The sequence below is a fragment of the Rattus rattus genome, chromosome 9, assembly GCF_011064425.1.
Source record: "Rattus rattus isolate New Zealand chromosome 9, Rrattus_CSIRO_v1, whole genome shotgun sequence".
NCBI classification, from domain to species: domain Eukaryota; kingdom Metazoa; phylum Chordata; class Mammalia; order Rodentia; family Muridae; genus Rattus; species Rattus rattus.
Window position 1 is genome coordinate 42963871 of NC_046162.1, and position 17837 is coordinate 42981707.

The 17837-nt window shown below is 51.4% G+C and overlaps 1 protein-coding gene across 2 annotated transcripts in view; it reads left to right on the forward strand.

The window, feature by feature from the left end:
• The first annotated feature begins 546 nt into the window (after positions 1 to 546).
• The window catches only part of Spns3 (sphingolipid transporter 3 (putative)), a 57701-nt gene continuing 40410 nt past the window's right edge, over positions 547 to 17837 (forward strand). Inside the window, exons 1-5 of one of the 2 annotated variants that reach the window (XM_032914068.1) lie at positions 639 to 849; positions 7893 to 7958; positions 15531 to 15667; positions 16695 to 16846; positions 17450 to 17516. In XM_032914068.1, coding sequence (XP_032769959.1) covers positions 639 to 849; positions 7893 to 7958; positions 15531 to 15667; positions 16695 to 16846; positions 17450 to 17516 — 633 coding nt within the window. Of the gene's footprint in view, positions 850 to 7892; positions 7959 to 15530; positions 15668 to 16694; positions 16847 to 17449; positions 17517 to 17837 lie in introns of both variants that reach the window. The other variant, XM_032914070.1, reaches the window with a different exon arrangement.

The following is a 17837-nucleotide window of genomic DNA, read 5'->3' on the forward strand; positions in this document are numbered from 1 at the left end:
ATGTTCGGAGGTCGGAAGACAACTTTGTGGAGTTCTCCTCTTCTGCCATATGGGCTCTGGGGATCTAACATATGTCAGCAGGCTTGGTGGTACTTTCTCAGGCTGAGCCATCTTGCCAGCCCCCATGGGTTACTTTTACATAAGCTGTCCCTATGTCTCCAGCTCCCTCTGTTATCTTGTTCCTTTGTGCAACTTCCTTACCATCCTGGCCAACACCTACCCTCCTCTATCTGACCTGGTTCAGGGCCATGCTCACAGCTCATCTCCCACTTGCATAGGCAGGGCAGTTTGCAGTGAGCAAGGCTTGGAGACACTCCTCTCATTTCCTGTCCCAGGAGCTTCTCTTCCTCACTGCAGTTGCTGCAGCCATAGGCTAGATTGAGGGACCACAGAGTTATCCAATCACCAATGCAAGACCCTCTTCCCCCAGCAGGGCTAGGAGGCTGAGAGTGATGAAATCCCACCAGTGTGGCTGCACTGTGCTCAGCAGGAACCTGCGATAAGGTGTCTGACAGTTAAAGGAGCAGCCTTTTGAGGTTGAGAGGCTGGGAGCCTGCAGGAAGTGACTTGGTGCCAAGCCGATGTAGCTTAGTTCAGCACCCGTTCTGACAGAGAAGTTGCAGCTGGCACTGCTGAAAATGTCCAGAGAGTGTATCAAACCTCAGACAGGAGGGCCACAGAGCCAGAGCCTGAGTCCAGGTGGGCAGTATGGGGCCTTGGCTTCAGGTAGCTGTCTGCCTCCCTCCACATCTGCCTCCTGGAGCCTGCCCCGCTGGAGAGCGTACTTGGCTGCAGCTGTTCTCTGTTACATCAACCTTCTGAACTACATGAACTGGTTCATCATCCCAGGTGAGGATGGGAGGGGTAGCCTGGGGCAGTAGCGTCAGTTATCCCCATTCTACAAGCCCACGACTGTGTATCCTTGGTGGCTTTCTTCCCAACACTTTCTTCTCTAGGAGCACATCTCTGACGGTTTCACCCCAGTGAGTGGTCTCCCGCCTCTCCTGAATGGTCTCAAGCCAGAGTGGGGGCACAATGTGTGTCAGCGCAGGGGTGCTAGTAAGTAGATGGGATTGTGCTCTGCAGCAAAGGCATTGGGATAAGGAGAGAGCTGCAGGCAAGGTTATGGAAGGCAGGGCAGCTTGGCCCAGCTCCCAAGTGAGAATGGCTCTCCCTGCACTGTTTCTGGGGCAGCCGGCTGCTGGCCTACCTTGCACAGTTTGCCTTTCTTCTTGCAGGAGACAGGGTACAACATGCTGTTCTGTCTCTCACTTGCACACTCCTTTGTGACTGGGCTCTGCTTGCTTTTCTCATCTGGTCCCCCATTCATCCCTTCATCAGTTCATACTCAGCCCTTTCTTTAAAAAAAAAAAAACAAACCAGTGTGTAAGGATGTGTGTGTACACATGCGTGTGTGTACATTTGTGTGTGTGTATGTGTGTGTGCCTGTGTGTGCCCGTGTGTGCCTGTGCGTGCCTGTGTATGTATGTGTGTGCCTGTGTGTGTGTATGGGTGTGTGTGTGCCTGTGTGTGTATGTGTGTGTGTGCCTGTGTGTGCCTGTGTGTGTGTGTGTGTGCCTGTGTGTGCCTGTGTGTGTGTGTGTGTGTGTGCCCGTGTGTGCCCGTGTGTGCCCGTGTGTGCCCATGTGTGCCTGTGTGTGCCTGTGTGTGCCTGTGTGTGTGTGTGTGTGTGTGTGTGTGTGTGTGTGTGTGTGTGTGTGCCTGTGTGTTGTGTGCCCTGTGTGCGTGCTCTTCCACCCTCATCTGACTTTCAGAGGTTGAACTGAGGTTTCAGAGCTTGATCAGCAAGTGCCTTCACAAACTGAGCCCTCTTGCCAGCCCTCATTTCTTTTTGGAGGCAGGGCCTCATGTAGCTCAGGCTAGACTCAAACTCACTATGTAACTAAAGATAATCTTGAACTACTGATGTGCCTGCCTTCACCTCCCTAGGGCTAAGATTGCAGGTTTGCCACCACAATGGTTTATGAAGTTCTAGGGATTGAACCCAGGGTCTTTGTGCATGCTGGGTAAGCACTCTACCAACTAACCGAGGTCCCCAGCCTCTTTTCTTTGTTTGTTTTTGAGATAGGGTCTTAAGTAAGACCAGGTTGGTTTTGAACTCACTGTGTAGTTGAAAATGATCTGGAACTCCCAATCCTCCTGCCTTTGTCCCCTAAGTGCTGAGATTACAGGTGCTACCATGCCTAGCCGATTTTTCATCATCCACTTGTTCCAGGTTGAGCACTGTGAGCAGGAGCACTGTGCACTGAGAGCAGGAGCACTGAGAGCAGGAGCACTGAGAGCAGGAGCACTGTGAGAAGGAGCACTGTGAGCACTGTGAGCAGGAGCACTAAGAGCAGGAGCACTGTGAGCAGGAGCACTGTGAGCAGGAGCACTGTGAGAAGGAGCACTGAGAGCAGGAGCACTGTGAGCAGGAGCACTAAGAGCAGGAGCACTGAGAGCAGGACTGTGAGCAGGAGCATTGGAGAAGGAGCACTGAAAGCAGGAGCACTGGAGCAGGAGCACAAGAGCAGGAGCACTGAGAGCAGGAGCACTGAAAGTGGGAGCACAGGAGCACTGTGAGCAGGAGCACTAAGAGCAGGAGCACTAAGAGCAGGAGCACTGTGGAAGGAGCACTGTGAAAAGGAGCACTGAGAGCAGGAGCACTGAGAGCAGGAGCACTGTGAGCAGGAGCACTAAGAGCAGAGCACTGAGATCAGGAGCGCTGTGAGCAGGAGCACTGTGAGCAGGAGCACTGTGAGCAGGAGCACTGGGAGCCGGAGCACTGAGAGCAGGAGCACTGAGAGCAGGAGTGCTGTGAGCAGGAGCACTAAGAGCAGGAGCTGTCTCTTATACACATCTAGATGTGTATAAGAGACAGACTGAGAGCAGGAGCACTAAGAGCAGGAGCACTGTGAGCAGGAGCGCTGTGAGCAGGAGCACTGTGAGCAGGAGCACTGAGAGCAGGAGCACTAAGAGCAGGAGCACTGTGAGAAGGAGCGCTGTGAGCAGGAGCACTGAGAGCAGGAGCACTGTGAGCAGGAGCACTGAGAGCAGGAGCACTGAAAGCAGGAGCACTGTGAGAAGGAGCACTGTGAGCAGGAGCACTAAGAGCAGGAGCACTGTGAGCAGGAGCACTGAGAGCAGGAGCACTGTGAGCAGGAGCACTGAGAGCAGGAGCACTGAGAGCAGGAGCACTGAGAGCAGGAGCACTGAGAGCAGGAGCACTGAGAGCAGGAGCACTGAGAGCAGGAGCACTGAGAGCAGGAGCACTGAGAGCAGGAGCACTGAGAGCAGGAGCACTGAGAGCAGGAGCACTGAGAGCAGGAGCACTGAGAGCAGGAGCACTGAGCAGGAGCACTGTGAGCAGGAGCACTGTGAGCAGGACCAGAGCACTGAGAGCAGGAGCACTGAGAGCAGGAGCACTGAGAGCAGGAGCTGTGAGCAGGAGCACTGAGAGCAGGAGCACTGAGAGCAGGAGCACTGAGAGCAGGAGCACTGAGAGCAGGAGCACTGCAGGAGCAGGAGCACTGTGAGCAGGAGCACTGAGAGCAGGAGCACTGAGAGCAGGAGCACTGTGAGCAGGAGCACTGAGAGCAGGAGCACTGAGAGCAGGAGCACTGTGAGCAGGAGCACTAAGAGCAGGAGCACTGAGAGCAGGAGCACTGAGAGCAGGAGCACTGTGAGCAGGAGCACTGTGAGCAGGAGCACTGTGAGCAGGAGCACTGTGAGCAGGAGCACTGAGAGCAGGAGCACTAAGAGCAGGAGCACTGTGAGCAGGAGCACTGAGAGCAGGAGCACACTGAGAGCAGGAGCACTGAGAGAGAGCAGGAGCACTGTGAGAAGGAGCACTGAGAGCAGGAGCACTAAGAGCAGGAGCACTAAGAGCAGGAGCACTGAGAGCAGGAGCACTAAGAGCAGGAGCACTGAGAGCAGGAGCACTGAGAGAAGGAGCACTGTGAGCAGGAGCACTGAGAGCAGGAGCACTGTGAGCAGGAGCACTAAGAACAGAGCACTGAGAGCAGGAGCTGTGAGCAGGAGCACTGTGAGCAGGAGCACTGAGAGCAGGAGCACTGAGAGCAGGAGCACTGTGAGAAGGAGCACTGTGAGCAGGAGCACTAAGAGCAGGAGCACTGAAAGCAGGAGCACTGAGAGCAGGAGCACTAAGAGCAGGAGCACTGAGAGCAGGAGCACTGAGAGCAGGAGCACTGAGAGCAGGAGCACTGTGAGCAGGAGCACTGAGAGCAGGAGCACTAAGAGCAGGAGCACTAAGAGCAGGAGCACTGAAAGAAGGAGCACTGTGAAAAGGAGCACTGAGAGCAGGAGCACTGAGAGCAGGAGCACTGTGAGCAGGAGCACTAAGAGCAGAGCACTGAGAGCAGGAGCGCTGTGAGCAGGAGCACTGTGAGCAGGAGCACTGTGAGCAGGAGCACTGTGAGCAGGAGCACTGAGAGCAGGAGCACTAAGAGCAGGAGCACTGAGAGCAGGAGCACTGAGAGCAGGAGCACTGAGAGCAGGAGCACTAAGAGCAGGAGCACTGAGAGCAGGAGCACTGAGAGCAGGAGCACTAAGAGCAGGAGCACTGTGAGCAGGAGCTGTGAGCAGCAGGGCACTGTGAGGCAGGGGCACTGTGAGCAGGAGCACTGAGAGCAGGGCACTAAGAGCAGGAGCACTGTGAGAGCAGGAGGCACTGAAAGCAGGAGCACTGTGAGCAGGAGCACTGTGAGCAGGAGCACTGAGAGCAGGAGCACTAAGAGCAGGAGCACTGTGAGCAGGAGCACTGAGAGCAGGGCACTGAGCAGGAGCACTGTGAGAAGAGCACTGTGGAGCACTAAGAGCAGGGAGACTGTGAGCAGGAGCACTGAGAGCAGGAGCAGAAAGCAGGAGCACTGTGAGCAGGAGCACTGGAGGCAACACTGGAGCAGGGTGAGAAGGCAGGAGCACTGTGCAGCAGGGCACTAAGAGCAGGAGCACTGTGAGCAGAGCAGAGCAGGAGCACTGTGAGCAGGAGCACTGAGAGCAGGAGCACTGAGAGCAGAGCACTAGAGCAGGCACTGAGAGCAGGAGCACTGAAAGCAGGGCACTGTGAGAAGGAGCAGGAGCACTGAGCAGGAGCAGAGAGCACTGAGAGAGCAGGAGCAGGAGCAGGAGAAGGAGCACTGAGAGCAGGAGCACTATGAGCAGGAGCACTGTGAGCAGGAGCACTGTGAGCAGGAGCACTGAGAGAAGGAGCACTGTGAGCAGGAGCACTGTGAGAAGGAGCAATATGACAAGGAGCACTGAGAGCAGGACCACTGAGAGCAGAAGCACTGAGAGCAGGAGCACTGAGAGCAGGAGGAGCACTGTGTGAGCAGGAGCACTGAGAGCAGGAGCACTGAGAGCAGGGAGGAGCAGGAGCACTGAGAGCACAGGAGGGCACTAAGGCAGGAGCACTGAGAGGAGCACTGTGAGAAGGAGCACTGTGAGCAGGAGCACTGAGAGCAGGAGCACTGAGAGCAGGAGCACTGAGAGCAGGAGCACTGAGAGCAGGAGCAGGAGCACTGAGAGCAGGAGCACTGTGAGCAGGAGCTCTGTGAGCAGGAGCACTGTGAGCAGGAGCATTGAGAGCAGGAGCACTGAGAGCAGGAGCACTGAGAGCAGGAGCGCTGTGAGCAGGAGCACTGAGAGCAGGAGCACTGAGAGCAGGAGCACTGAGAGCAGGAGCACTGAGAGCAGGAGCGCTGTGAGCAGGAGCAGGAGCGCTGTGAGCAGGAGCACTGAGAGCAGGAGCACTGAGAGCAGGAGCACTGACAGCAGGAGCACTGACAGCAGGAGCCTCTGGTAGGACCCAGGAGAAATTCAGACATGTAGTTCCTTCTGCAGGGACAACTGACTTACAGAGCACAGAAAGATGCTTATCAATAATGACCATGCAAGGCAGAGAGGCAAGCAATGGTGCAAATGAGGGGGCTCAGGCAGGCTGGGAAGCCTAGGTGAGTAACTGCCACTGCTGACCATGACCAAAGTCATCAGTAATGTAGCCGGGAGCCTCTGTGGAATGAATGGGAGTCTGGGATCTGCAGATATTACCAGAGCAGGGCTGTATCTTTGAGGAACTCAGAGGGGCACAGAACATGTGCCCAGCTTGGTCTGAAGTGAGATAGAGTGGGGAGGTGCCAGCAGGGCATCCCTGAGGATGAATGACTGTAGAACTCATACATGGGGAGCATTTGCCTGGGGCCTTGGAGACTGAGATGACTGGAAGGACAGAGATCAGAGACGTGTCAGCCAAGGCAGGTGAGTGTACTGATCGGAAGGGTCAAGAGGGGGAGTAAGCAGAGAGCATTTGGCGCAAGATCACAGGCTTTTTGAATGCCAGCCTGGGAGCTCATAATTTCTGGTCCAGGCAGTGGGGAACCATGGGAGAAAACCATGGGAGACCATAATAGGATTTGGGACCTTGAAAGATGCAAGATGAGCTGGAAAGGTCAGTTCAGAGGTACCAAGGGGATCAGGCTGAAGGTAAGGAGGAACCTGAGTATGGGCTGAGGGGCTTGGAGGAATGGGATGGGAGGAAGGCCAGGGCTGCTAGGAAGTGTTACTGTGTTACTTTTGGGTGTTACTTCAGAGCCTTACCTGTATCCAGTTCTTTTTCTGCTCTGGGGCCCCCAGCAGGGCTGTCAGACCCTGAGACCCTGAGGTCTGCCTGCCACGTCACTTCCCCTTTGGAACTTCCACTGGCTGTGGTCACTGTGAGGACTGAAGACTTGGAGAAGTGAAACCATGTGGGGACTCTTGGCGACTGTTGTTGGGGCCAGGCAGTGATGCGGCAGCTAAGATTCTCCTGTGGAAACAGCACTCGGAAAGACCAGGGTTGTAAAGACTGGGAGATAAGAGGCTGGCTTCATTAATCCTTGCCCTTGGGCTACCCACAAGGTTGACAAGGTCACAGGACACAGGTCAAGGAGACTCTTCTAAAAATGGAAATTGAGTTCGCTCAGAGGACTTCCAGGGAGCTGTTTTTCTTGCTAACTCACGTTGTATATTTTCCTTTTTCTCCAATGACTACACCATCTGGTGTTGTTAAAAGATGAAAAACGACTGAGGGTGTAACTCAGTGCTTGTTCAGCATGCATGGGGCCCTGGGATCTATCCCCAGCACCCCATAAAACCAGCGTGCTGGCACACACCCGTAATCCTAGTACTTGGGATAGAGTCAGGAATATCGGCAGTTCAAGGTCATCCTTGACTACATAGAGAGTTTAAGGCCGGCTTGGGCTAGGTGAGGTTGTTTTTCCCCCTCAGGATGATAACAATGATTTTTTTTTAAGGTAAAAAGGATGCACAGTTGTATATGCTTGTGCGTTATGGTGAGTGGGCTCAAACAAAGTGAACAAACTCTCCTACTCTCCGGCTGCTAGATAACAGCGGATGGATGTAGGGCTTCCTGTGGGAGGGGCAGTCTGAAGGGTCCCGTGTGGGGTCATTTTTCCCCCTTCTGTGATGCTGGAAGTGGGAGCTGCCTCTGTCCAGTCCCTGTGACTCCCATTCATGCTGGACAATCTTGGGCAGCCGGAGTCTGCGTATCGGGACAGAAACAGTCCCCTCCCCACTTTTTAAACCAGGGTGGGGGTGTTGTGTAACTTAGGCTGGCTGTGAAGTCTACACTGGCACTCCAGCCCCGGATTGCTGAGATTACAGGTACCATGCCTGGCTTTTGTGTGTATTCCACATGGGCATGTTTCTGTTTTGGTTTTGGTTTTGGCTGCTGTTGCTGTGTGGTTGGCCCAGCTGCCATGTCCCGTGCTGTGTGTACTGCTCATTGGGGCCTGTCCCAATCTCAGAAGAAGGAGCCTCAAAGGCCAGCTTGGTCGGGCTACTTCCCATTTATAACCCTCTCCATTTGTCCCCAGGAGTGTTACTGGATGTCCAGAAGTATTTTCACATCAGTGACAGCCATGCTGGTTTGCTGCAGACAGGTAAGGAACCAGTCCTGGACCTGGAGCGAGAACCTTTTGTCATAGTTTGGCGGGTTCTGTGGCTGGCTCCAGCCCCCGAGTCTTTGGCAGGAGAGAGCTGGGGGTTGAACAGGCCCTTGAGCTAGAGTCAGCTGCAGGACGCAGTCGAGGGAGACGGGCTGGGAAAGCTCCTGAGTGTTCCTGGTTCTCTTCCTGCTTTTAGCTCAGCTGAGTATTCCGCAGAGAAACAGGAAACCCCAGTGTGTGCTTTTCTCTCACAGAGCTGAGAAATCTGACTGAAAGGGTACTAATAGACAGGCAGACAGAAGACCTTGGTTCTCAGGTGGCCTCAGAAAGGCCACAGAGAACCTACTAATGCAGCACCAGGGAGCTCGAATGGATGGTTTATGGGATCATTAAACACAGGCTAACCTTCCATGAAAGCCTGGGTGAGTGCAGACCTATTTGTATGCACACACAAGGGCACACATGGTCACAGCACATGGCACCTTGTGGGTGCAGGGTCTTCTCTGGAACCTGTCCCCCTACAGATATCCACTGTCATGCTGTTTTGCAGCAGGTTCTCAAACTAGGTGCAAGGACACCACCCCCACCCCAGGGAACACTGGAAGATTTTCCATGGACTGTATGAACGGTCCTAAGAAACCTACTCCATTCTGCCTGTCATTTCCCTAACATGATCAGTCTGGAACAACCACACCTGGAGGGTGGTTCCCCTTTGCCGTTGTCTCCCACCCCTACCCCCGCTTCAGTACACTCCTCTGTCTACTGCCTGAAGAGGCACCACATCCATGTGCTCCTCTCTGTTAAACTCAGGGTACCATACACAGGGAGTTGCTAAGGCTTTCGCAGGGAGGCCTGGGATGCAGAGAACTCATTCATAGACACGCTCTGCGCTCTTCCCACCGAGCCACTCACCCCTGGCAAGGAGCCAAGCCTTATCTAGCCAGTTCTTTTCGTGACCGTCTGCTACTTATCTATGAATTCAACTTCAGAAATGAGATCCTGGTCTCTGAGATAGGTATTAACACCCCGCTTTTGACTGTAAAAAGACGGCAAGCCAGCCACCAGTTTCCCCACAGTCTGATTTGACGGGTTAGTTTGGCAAAGCGGGGCTGACTTTCCCACTTGGGTTTCACAGCCAGTCTTTCCTATAAACTGAACTCCATCTGCCCCTTAGAGTGCTTGATGGAAATTCTGTTTACAGAAATAAAGTCATCCTTCAGTATCTTCTGGGGATCCGTTCCAGGACCCCTACTGCTGCCAGTCTGAGAAGGCTCAAGAGTTCCAGGCCAGTCTGGCCTACTTAATGAGTTCTAGGCCAACCAGTATTACATAGTGAGACAGATCCTGTCTAAAATAAAACAGTAGAGTCTGGGCACAGCGGCTCACACCTTTTATCCAGGCACCCAGGAAGCAGAGACAGGTGACTTTGAGGCCAGTCTGGTGTGCAGAGTGAGTTTTGAAGCAGCTAGGACTATGTACAGAGACTTTGTCTTTAAAAAAAAAAAAAAAAGCGTAATGTTTACAGCTCCCCTAGTACATCTTCCTCTAAATTCAGGTCATCTCCAGATGGCTCAGGATACCTAATACAGATCTTCATAAGTTATTGTCACAGTGTTTCATTTAGGGGCCAATAAAAAAGGAGGAATGTCTGTGTGTGGTCAGCATGGATATAATTGGTTTTTTTTTTTTTTTAACTACTTGAACTTCAGATAAAAATGTTTCATTTATTTATTTATTTTTTATTAAAATGTATTTACATTTACTTTCTTTTGCTTTTTGAGACAAGTTTTCACTGTGTGTCATTGGCTGGCCTGGAACCCTCTGTATAGAGCATGTTAGTCTGAAGCTCACGGATATGCTCTTGCCTCTGCCTCCTGAGTGCTGGGATTAGCAGTGTGTACCACCACACCTTGCTTTATTTTTAGAGATTTATTATTATCCTGTGTGTATGAATGTTCTGCTTATATGTGTGCCTGTGTGTTATGTGCACCATGTGCCTGCCTGGTGCCTCTGGAGGTCAGAAGAAGGCACTGGATCCTCTGGAACTGGACTTACAGACAGTTGTGAGCTGCCCGATGTGGGCGCTGGGAACCGGACTTGGGTCCTCTGCAAGAACAAGTGCTTGTAATCTGATTCACGTTTCGAAAAATTTTATTAACTCAGTTATTTTGAGGTAAGGTCTCATGTAACTCACACCAACCTTGAACTCACTGTGTAGCCAAGAATGATCTTGAACTGGGAGCTAGTGGCACAAACCTTTAATCTCAGCACTCAGGCGGCAAAGACAGGTGGATCTCTGAGTTCAAGACCAGCCCAGTCTACAGAGTGAGTTCCAGGACAGCCAGAGCTACAAAGAGAAACCCTGTCACACACACACACAAAACACAAAACAAAACAAAATACCAAAACAAACAAAAAACAAAACAAAACAAAGAACCCCTTGAACTCTTGTAGTTCCAAGCTGAGGCTACAGATGTACATTGTCATGCCTGACTACTAAAATGTTTTTAAATGTCAACTTGAAGCATATGAAGAAGTGAGTGGTTCTAGAGGGAATGAAACAACACAGATTTATATTAACACCAGTGAACTGGAACTGGTGGCACACACTTGTGGGGGTCATGAGTTCGAGGCCAGCCTGGCTACATAGTGGGCTCCAAGCCAAACAAGGCTGCATAGGGAGACTCTGTCTCTAACAGAAGAAAACTAATACAACATTGCCAGTACTGAGGGTAGTGTATGGAGGATGATGTATGGGGGATCGTGTGTGTGTGTGTGTGTGTGTGTGTGTGTGTGTGTGTGTGTGTGTGTGTGTATGGTTGTATGGGGGAGTGGTACATGGGAAGTGCTGTGTGTGGGGTGGTGTATGGGGGTGGTGTATGGAGGTGGTGTATGGGGGATGGTGTATGGGGGTGATGTATGGGGGTGGGTGTGGGGTGGTGTATGGGGGATAGTGTATGGGGGGTGATATATGGGGTGGTGTGTGGGGTGGTGTATGGGAGAGGTATATGGGCAGTGTGTGTGGGGTGGGGTATGGGGGTGGTGTATGGGGTGGTGTGTGGGGTGGTGTGGGTGGGTGGTGTGGTGAGTGACATATGCAGGGTCGTGTATGCTCCAATCCCTGGGAGTTGGAGTCAGGAGGAAGAATCAAGGTTATTATCAGCTACATAGGGAGAAAAAGAGGTTACATGGGCCTCAGACCCTGTCTCAAAGAAAAATCAGTGAGATAACATTTGTTTTTATTAGACAACAAAAATGAAATTCTAGTTCATATCAAGTGGTGGCAAGAGTTCCAGCATGCACTTCTATGCAAGTGTAAATTGATACGGCCTATCTGGAGCCCTATTTTGGAAGTAGCTATTAAAATTTTAAACACCATCAACATCGGAGATCACTCTCTGTGGAGTATTAGGTTGAACCATATTAAATTACTGGTTTTATAGGTCAAAAGTGTCCTAATTTCCACAATTGCATATTGCTTAACCAAGTTTTACAGCAGGTCATGGGAGAGTGGGAGGGACTAGGACCTGATCTGGGCCTTCACTGGGCTAAGGAACTGTCAATCACCTATGATTAGTGACTGAAGACCCAGTGTTAGACAGAGTCCTCTAAAGTCTTGGCCTTTTGATAGTGGATAAAGTGAAGGGTGGGGTGGGGTTCCAGGCCCCCATTTGTCTACCTGCTAGCTCTCCCAGCCTGGAGGCCAGGACTCACCATCATCCTCCAAGGGAGAAGGAGATTTTATTTTAGACACAAAAGTCTTGCTTGAGTTTATCAATGGGCCACAATGCTGGGCAAACCCAGAGCCAGGTCTTTATTCTCATAGAAGAGCAAACACAACATAATAAATGCCTTGCCTTGTTTAGGTTCAGCCTTTACAAATGCTGTGATAGGCTGGAACGATGATTTATTGGTTAAAGGCATTGGCCGCTCTTCCAGAGGACACATGTTGTATCCCCAGAACACAACATGGCCATCTGTAACTTCAGTTCCAGGGGATCCCACACAATGGCCTCCAAGGGCATTGCATACACGAGGCACACATACATGCACGCAGGGAAAATACCCATGCACTCATAATAATAGAAGCTTTAAAAATTTAAGAGAAACATTTTGTCTTAGTTAGGGTTTTACTGTGGTGAACAGACACCATGACCAAGGCAACTCCCACATTTAGTTGGGGCTGGCTTACAGGTTCAGAGGTTCAGTCGTCAAGGTGGGAACATGGCAGCCTCCAGGTAAGCATGCTGTAGGAGTTGCGGAGAGTTCTACATCTTCATCTGAAGGCCGCCAGCAGAATACTCTCCTGCAGGCAGCTAGGTGGGTCTTAAAGCCCACCCTACTTACACACACCCACTGCAGCAGGGCCACTCTTTCTAATAATGCCACTTCCTGGGCCAAGCTTATCCAAACCATAACATATTTTTATTACATTTAGTGTGTGAGTGTGTGAGTGAGTGAGAGAGAGAGAGAGAGAGTGAGAGAGAGAGAGTGTGTGTGTGTGTGTGTGTGTGTGTGTGTGTGCGCGCACGCACGCATGCATAAGACACAGTGTGTGTAGAGTTATAGCATAGTTTGCAGCTGCTTTTGTCCCTTTACCGCTTAGGCTCTGAGAATCAAACTCAGGTCTTTAGGCATCTCAGCTGGCCCCTTGTTTTTGTGGTTTTGGGACAAGGCAACTCAGGTTGCCCTTGAACTTTCGGTCCTTTTGTCTCAGCTTCCCAAGTCCTGGAATTACAAGCATGCACCACACCTGGCTTGATATGGTACAGAAGGGCTGGAGATGTGGTTCTCTTGGTAGGGTGCTTGCATAGGATATACAAAGCCCTGGGTTCTATCCCCAGCACTGTCTACAAGCAGAGCGTGGCGGCACACTTTAGCACCGGCAATCAAGAGGTAGAGATGGGAGGATCAGAAGCTGCTGCAGACAGCATACTATGACAGGGACTGTCCGGAGCAGTCTGGGATGGAGACATCTCAGAAGCCGGCAGTAGCTCCTTGATGGTACCTGGGACCCTGAGAAGCAGGGGACACATCCCTCCAGGGGACCTGCCATCTGAAATAAGAGACTGCCTACAGTAAGCCAGGATGGAGACATCTCAGTAGCCTGCGGCAGCTCTTTGTAAAAAACAGTTGTTCCCATTTCTCCTGACCTTAGCCCTGGATAACAGCTGTATAGATCTTATTTGTGCATGACTATTTTTCAGTTGGCCTTGGTGTGCATAATTATTCTATTATATCTGACTTTCCTATTTCTTTTTCCTTCTGCTCTGGTGAATTCTATGAAACTAGATGTTCCTTGATGTGATGATTCTTAAACAATTAAAAATTGAGGCATGGGGCAGAGCACAGCACAGTCCTAATGGTCCAGGTACAAGCTGTGTGTTCTCATCTCGGAAACAATGTAATAACTGCACAATGGTAGTTCCAGATTAATGCTTGACTTGCAAAGAAAGTTTGAAGAAATTATTAGAAAATGAATTAAAGCCAACATTGGGACCCTGAGAAAGGGAAAAAAAACTATTGAAGTTATGAAATAAGTTTTGCACAACATTTAAGAGTGGTACCTGGATAAGGAAGTATAGAATGCATAAAATTATATACTAGTAAAACTACGTCAAAACACTGGGACCCTTAGGAGAGTCATTGTGTGCAATATGCAGAAGTAGAAAGCTAGTGGAGTTACTGAGTTAAGGGTTAACTTGATTCTTTCTGGACTGCCTGGCAGCTTTGCCCATGTCATTTATCATTAGAAATTCACAGGAAAATGCAAGTAACTGGCCTCAGAGCTCTGAGCTCTGAAGTATAATAAGTCAAAAGTTAAACTTTAAATAATAATAAGTTTGCAATTATTATTTTGGCCACAGGCCTGGGAAGGGGAAGCTTGAAACTTTGGGGAACAATTGTAATTCTTAGTTCTTTGTGGGATGTGGTTATTCTTTTGAATTTGATTTGGCAATGATTATACAATGTCTTTTTTTTCTACCTGCTTCTGGAGTATCAATAAAAGAGTGGGGCAAGAAAAAGGCAAGAGAGTGAGTGGAGAGCGAGTGAGGTGAGAGCGAGGTGAATGTCGAGTGAGTGGAGAGAGTGTGAGACAGACAGTGTGAGGGGAAGAGAGAGTGTGTGTGGGTGTGTGCATGGGAGAGAGAGCAAAGAGTTGTGTGTGTGTGTGTGTGTGTGGGGTGTGTGGTGTGTGGAGGTGTGTGTGGTTTGTGTGTGTGTTGTGTGTGGTGTGTGTGTGGGTGTGTGTGTGGGTGTGTGTGTGGGTGTGTGTGTGGTGTGTGTGTGTGGGTGGGGTGTGTGTGAAGTGTGTGTGTGTGTGGAGAGTGTGTGTGGTGTTTGTGTGGTGTGTGTGTGGTGTGTGTGTGCTGTGTGTGTGTGAATGTGTGTGTGTGTGGTGTTTGTGTGTGTGTGGTGTGTGTGTGTGTTGTGTGTGAGTGTTATGTGTGTGTGGTGTGTGTGTGGTGTGTGTGTGTGTGAGTGTGTGTGTATGTGTATGTGTGTGTGGGTGTAGTGTGTGTGTGTGGTGTGTGTGTGTGAGTGTGTGGGTGTGTGTGTGTGTGTGTGTGTGTGTGTGTGTGTAAAAGGAGAGTGTGTGTGGTGTTTGTGTGGTGTGTGTGTGGTGTGTGAGGTGTGTGTGTGTGTGTGTATGTGTGTGTGAGTGAAAGGGGAATGCACAGAGGTGCGTAGGGGTGTGGGAGTTCGAGAAGAGAAAAGTGCACAGGAGAAAAGCAGAGGGCACAGGAGAATGAAGAATGTGTGCAGCCTCAATCTGAGAGAGAGAGAGAGAGAGAGAGAGAGAGAGGCTTTAAGCCTTGAAAAATTGCCTGTCAGTTTGTACCTGAAAAGTAGTCTGCCTGTTTATCATGCGCCTTCCAGATATCCCTGCTTTCAGTTGAGAACTCCAATCCTGTGTCGAGGCTGGACCCCGACATTAAGCTCAAGGTTATCCTTGGCCAGATAACAAGTTCAAGGCCATCCTGAGATTCAGGAGATCTTGGTTTAGGCACAGGTATTGGTGCGGAGACTAGTGCGCGTACCAAGGCACACCAGCTCTTCACAGCCTCCTGCACCCTCTCTGGTTTGGAGTCTATGTGCTTATTTCAGGTCCCCTCTGCTGGTCCAGAGGGCCGACATCCCTATTCCCTAGCAAAAGATGTGTGAATGACAAGTCAGAACAATTCCCATACCCAACCTCACAGAAGCCATGTATTCTTGCAAATCCAGAAGGCTGGCATTCACTCCGTGTGGTGGCTCTATATCCCTTTTATGAAGACTGAGGGAGAATGTCAGCTTCCCAAGACATGCTCAGAGGCCACACAGCAAAACGAGGCAGAGCTGAGGTTTGGCCCACGCCCAGTGCTGTACACTCTGGGCTATGGACTGTATGATGGACTGGGAGTATAAGACTTAACTTTATATCTCTTCTTTCTTTTGTTCTGGGCCCCGTGCCAAGGTGCCAGCTTGTGGCATCTGTGCCAGGCCTCTTCCTTGAGCCAGTAGGGCTGTCTGCCCAGCCACCCTCTTGGAGGTTCCAGGCTGCCTCTTGTGTGTCTCCTTCAGTCTTCATCGGCTGCCTGCTGGTGTCTGCACCTGTGTTTGGCTACCTGGGTGACCGATACAGCCGCAAGGCCATCCTGAGCTTCGGGGTCCTGCTGTGGTCGGGGGCTGGCCTCTCCAGCTCCTTCATCTCCTACCAGGTAGGGTCCACATCCCCGCCCAGTCCCCGGACCTTCCTCATCTGCTTCCTCCCTGATCCAGCTGTCTCGGAGCTTCCTTCTGGCCCAAGCCAGCTCAGGGACTGTACCGCCAGTGCAGGAGGGGAGCCTGTGGTACGGCCTCTAAGCCTGAGTAGAGAGGCCATTAGATGTGCTTTGTTGTTTCCATTTTAATTTTTCTGAGGCAGGGTCTCTCTATAGCACTGGCTGTCCTGGAAGGCACTATGTAGACCAAGCTGGTCTCACACTCACAGAGACCTGCCTGCTTCTGCCTCCCGAGCGCTGAATTTAAGGTGTGTGCCACTATGCCCTGCTGTCGTTAGTGAGACAGTGTCTCACTGTGTAGCTCTGGCTGGGTTGGTATATTCAAAGTAGAAGAAGCTGGTCTTGGACTAAGCAGAAACCTGCCTATCTCTACCTACCAGGTACTAAAACCAAAGGCATGAGGCGGCATGTACCACCGTGATGTCTACCTGGTCCTTTAGACGTTCTCCCCCACCCCCACCCCCTTTTTTCTGGAGACAGAGTTTCTCTGTGTAGCTCTGGCTGTCCTGGAACTTGCTTTGTAGAGTAAAGCTGGCCTCAAACTCACAGACATCTGTCTGCCTCTTGAGTGCTTGTGATTAAAGGCAGGCACCACTACATCCAACCTGTTAGACTTTCTTGACCAGGAGCTTTCTGGCCTTCCATTTCACTTCCCACTCTGGTGGGCTCTGTGGGGGCTGGGGGAGGTTGGTGTAATAGGTACCGTCTTAGGAAACTGTCCTGACTGCAAAGAGACCCAGAGGAAGGGTTCCACTATGGGTCGGGCAAGCAGCGGCTAGAAACACCAGTAGGGTTACCCATGTGACTTTGGGCATCTGGAGTTGGGAGAGGAGGGACACTTGCAGTCCTGGCTTGTGCCTCCTTCCCTATGGGCTTTTGTCATAAGGTCCCTTTTAGGTCCCCTGGACCCTCATCCCATGGGAGATCTCTGGATCTCACCATGGTCTTGTGTTGGCTTATCCAGTATTCCTGGCTCTTCTTCCTGTCCCGGGGGATCGTGGGTACCGGGGCAGCAAGCTATTCCACCATTGCACCCACCGTCCTGGGTGACCTCTTCGTGAAGGACCAGCGGACCTGTGCACTGGCTGTCTTTTACATCTTCATCCCTGTTGGAAGGTTGGTATCAGTCCTGAACCCACTTCCCCAAGAGGTAAACTGAGGCTGAAGGAATCAGAACAGGAGCTGTGCTGGGCATAGGAGAGATCAAACCAGGAGGGCTGGGATCTTCCGCCATTGCTCTTTCCCTCCCTATCACCGTGTCTCTGAGCCTGTTTCCTTGGCTGAATCCATGGGGACAGTGCTGCCCCTCAATGGGCTATGGGAGGTTAGCGATGATGACTGCTCCTGACTCTCAGCTCACTCCTGGAAGCAGTGAGAAGAGACAGTGTGGGCCACTGGGGAGGGCAGCTCTGGGAGACTAGTGAGGAAATGTGCTTCACAGCCCTACAGGGAGGCCCCTGAGCTCTGACCCTCTTTTCCTGACTGAATCTGGGCTGGGCTTTGGACACTAGGGGGTGGGGTTGGTGGTAGGATAGGCCCATCCTTATATGGAGGGAATGGCCTAGGGTCTGGGCTAGGAGCCAGGGGTCACTAGGGGTCAGACCAAGGGCAGCATAAAACAGAACCTTTTTCAGGGGATGGGCTCAGCGGCTGCAGAGAACTGTCTCCCTGGGCCCGCCTTCCAGCCCTCACTACTGTCTCTCTTGCCCACTGTTGCAGTGGTCTGGGCTATGTGCTGGGATCAACTGTGGCGGAGCTGACAGGGAACTGGCGTTGGGCCCTCCGAGTGAGTTTCACTTCCTTTTTGTCCCTACACTTACCCCCTGGGCTGACTGGGACTTTCCAGTCTCCTGTGGCCTTAGCCACTTGGCATAGTACCTGGCGCCATGGGGGGGTGTTGGTTGCTGTCAAATTGTGGCCTCATGGGAAACATGGGCTATGGAAATCGTGACCTTGAGGTCAAATTCCAGCTGCTCAGTTTGTTGGCTGTGTGGCCTCAAACAAATTGTCTTCTGGTTTGGGGCCTCAGCCTCCCTTGTTGTAAAAGTTAAAGCTACCTATGAATCTTAAGGATTATGGGCAAGAAGGAGAAAGTTCCAGGCCAGGC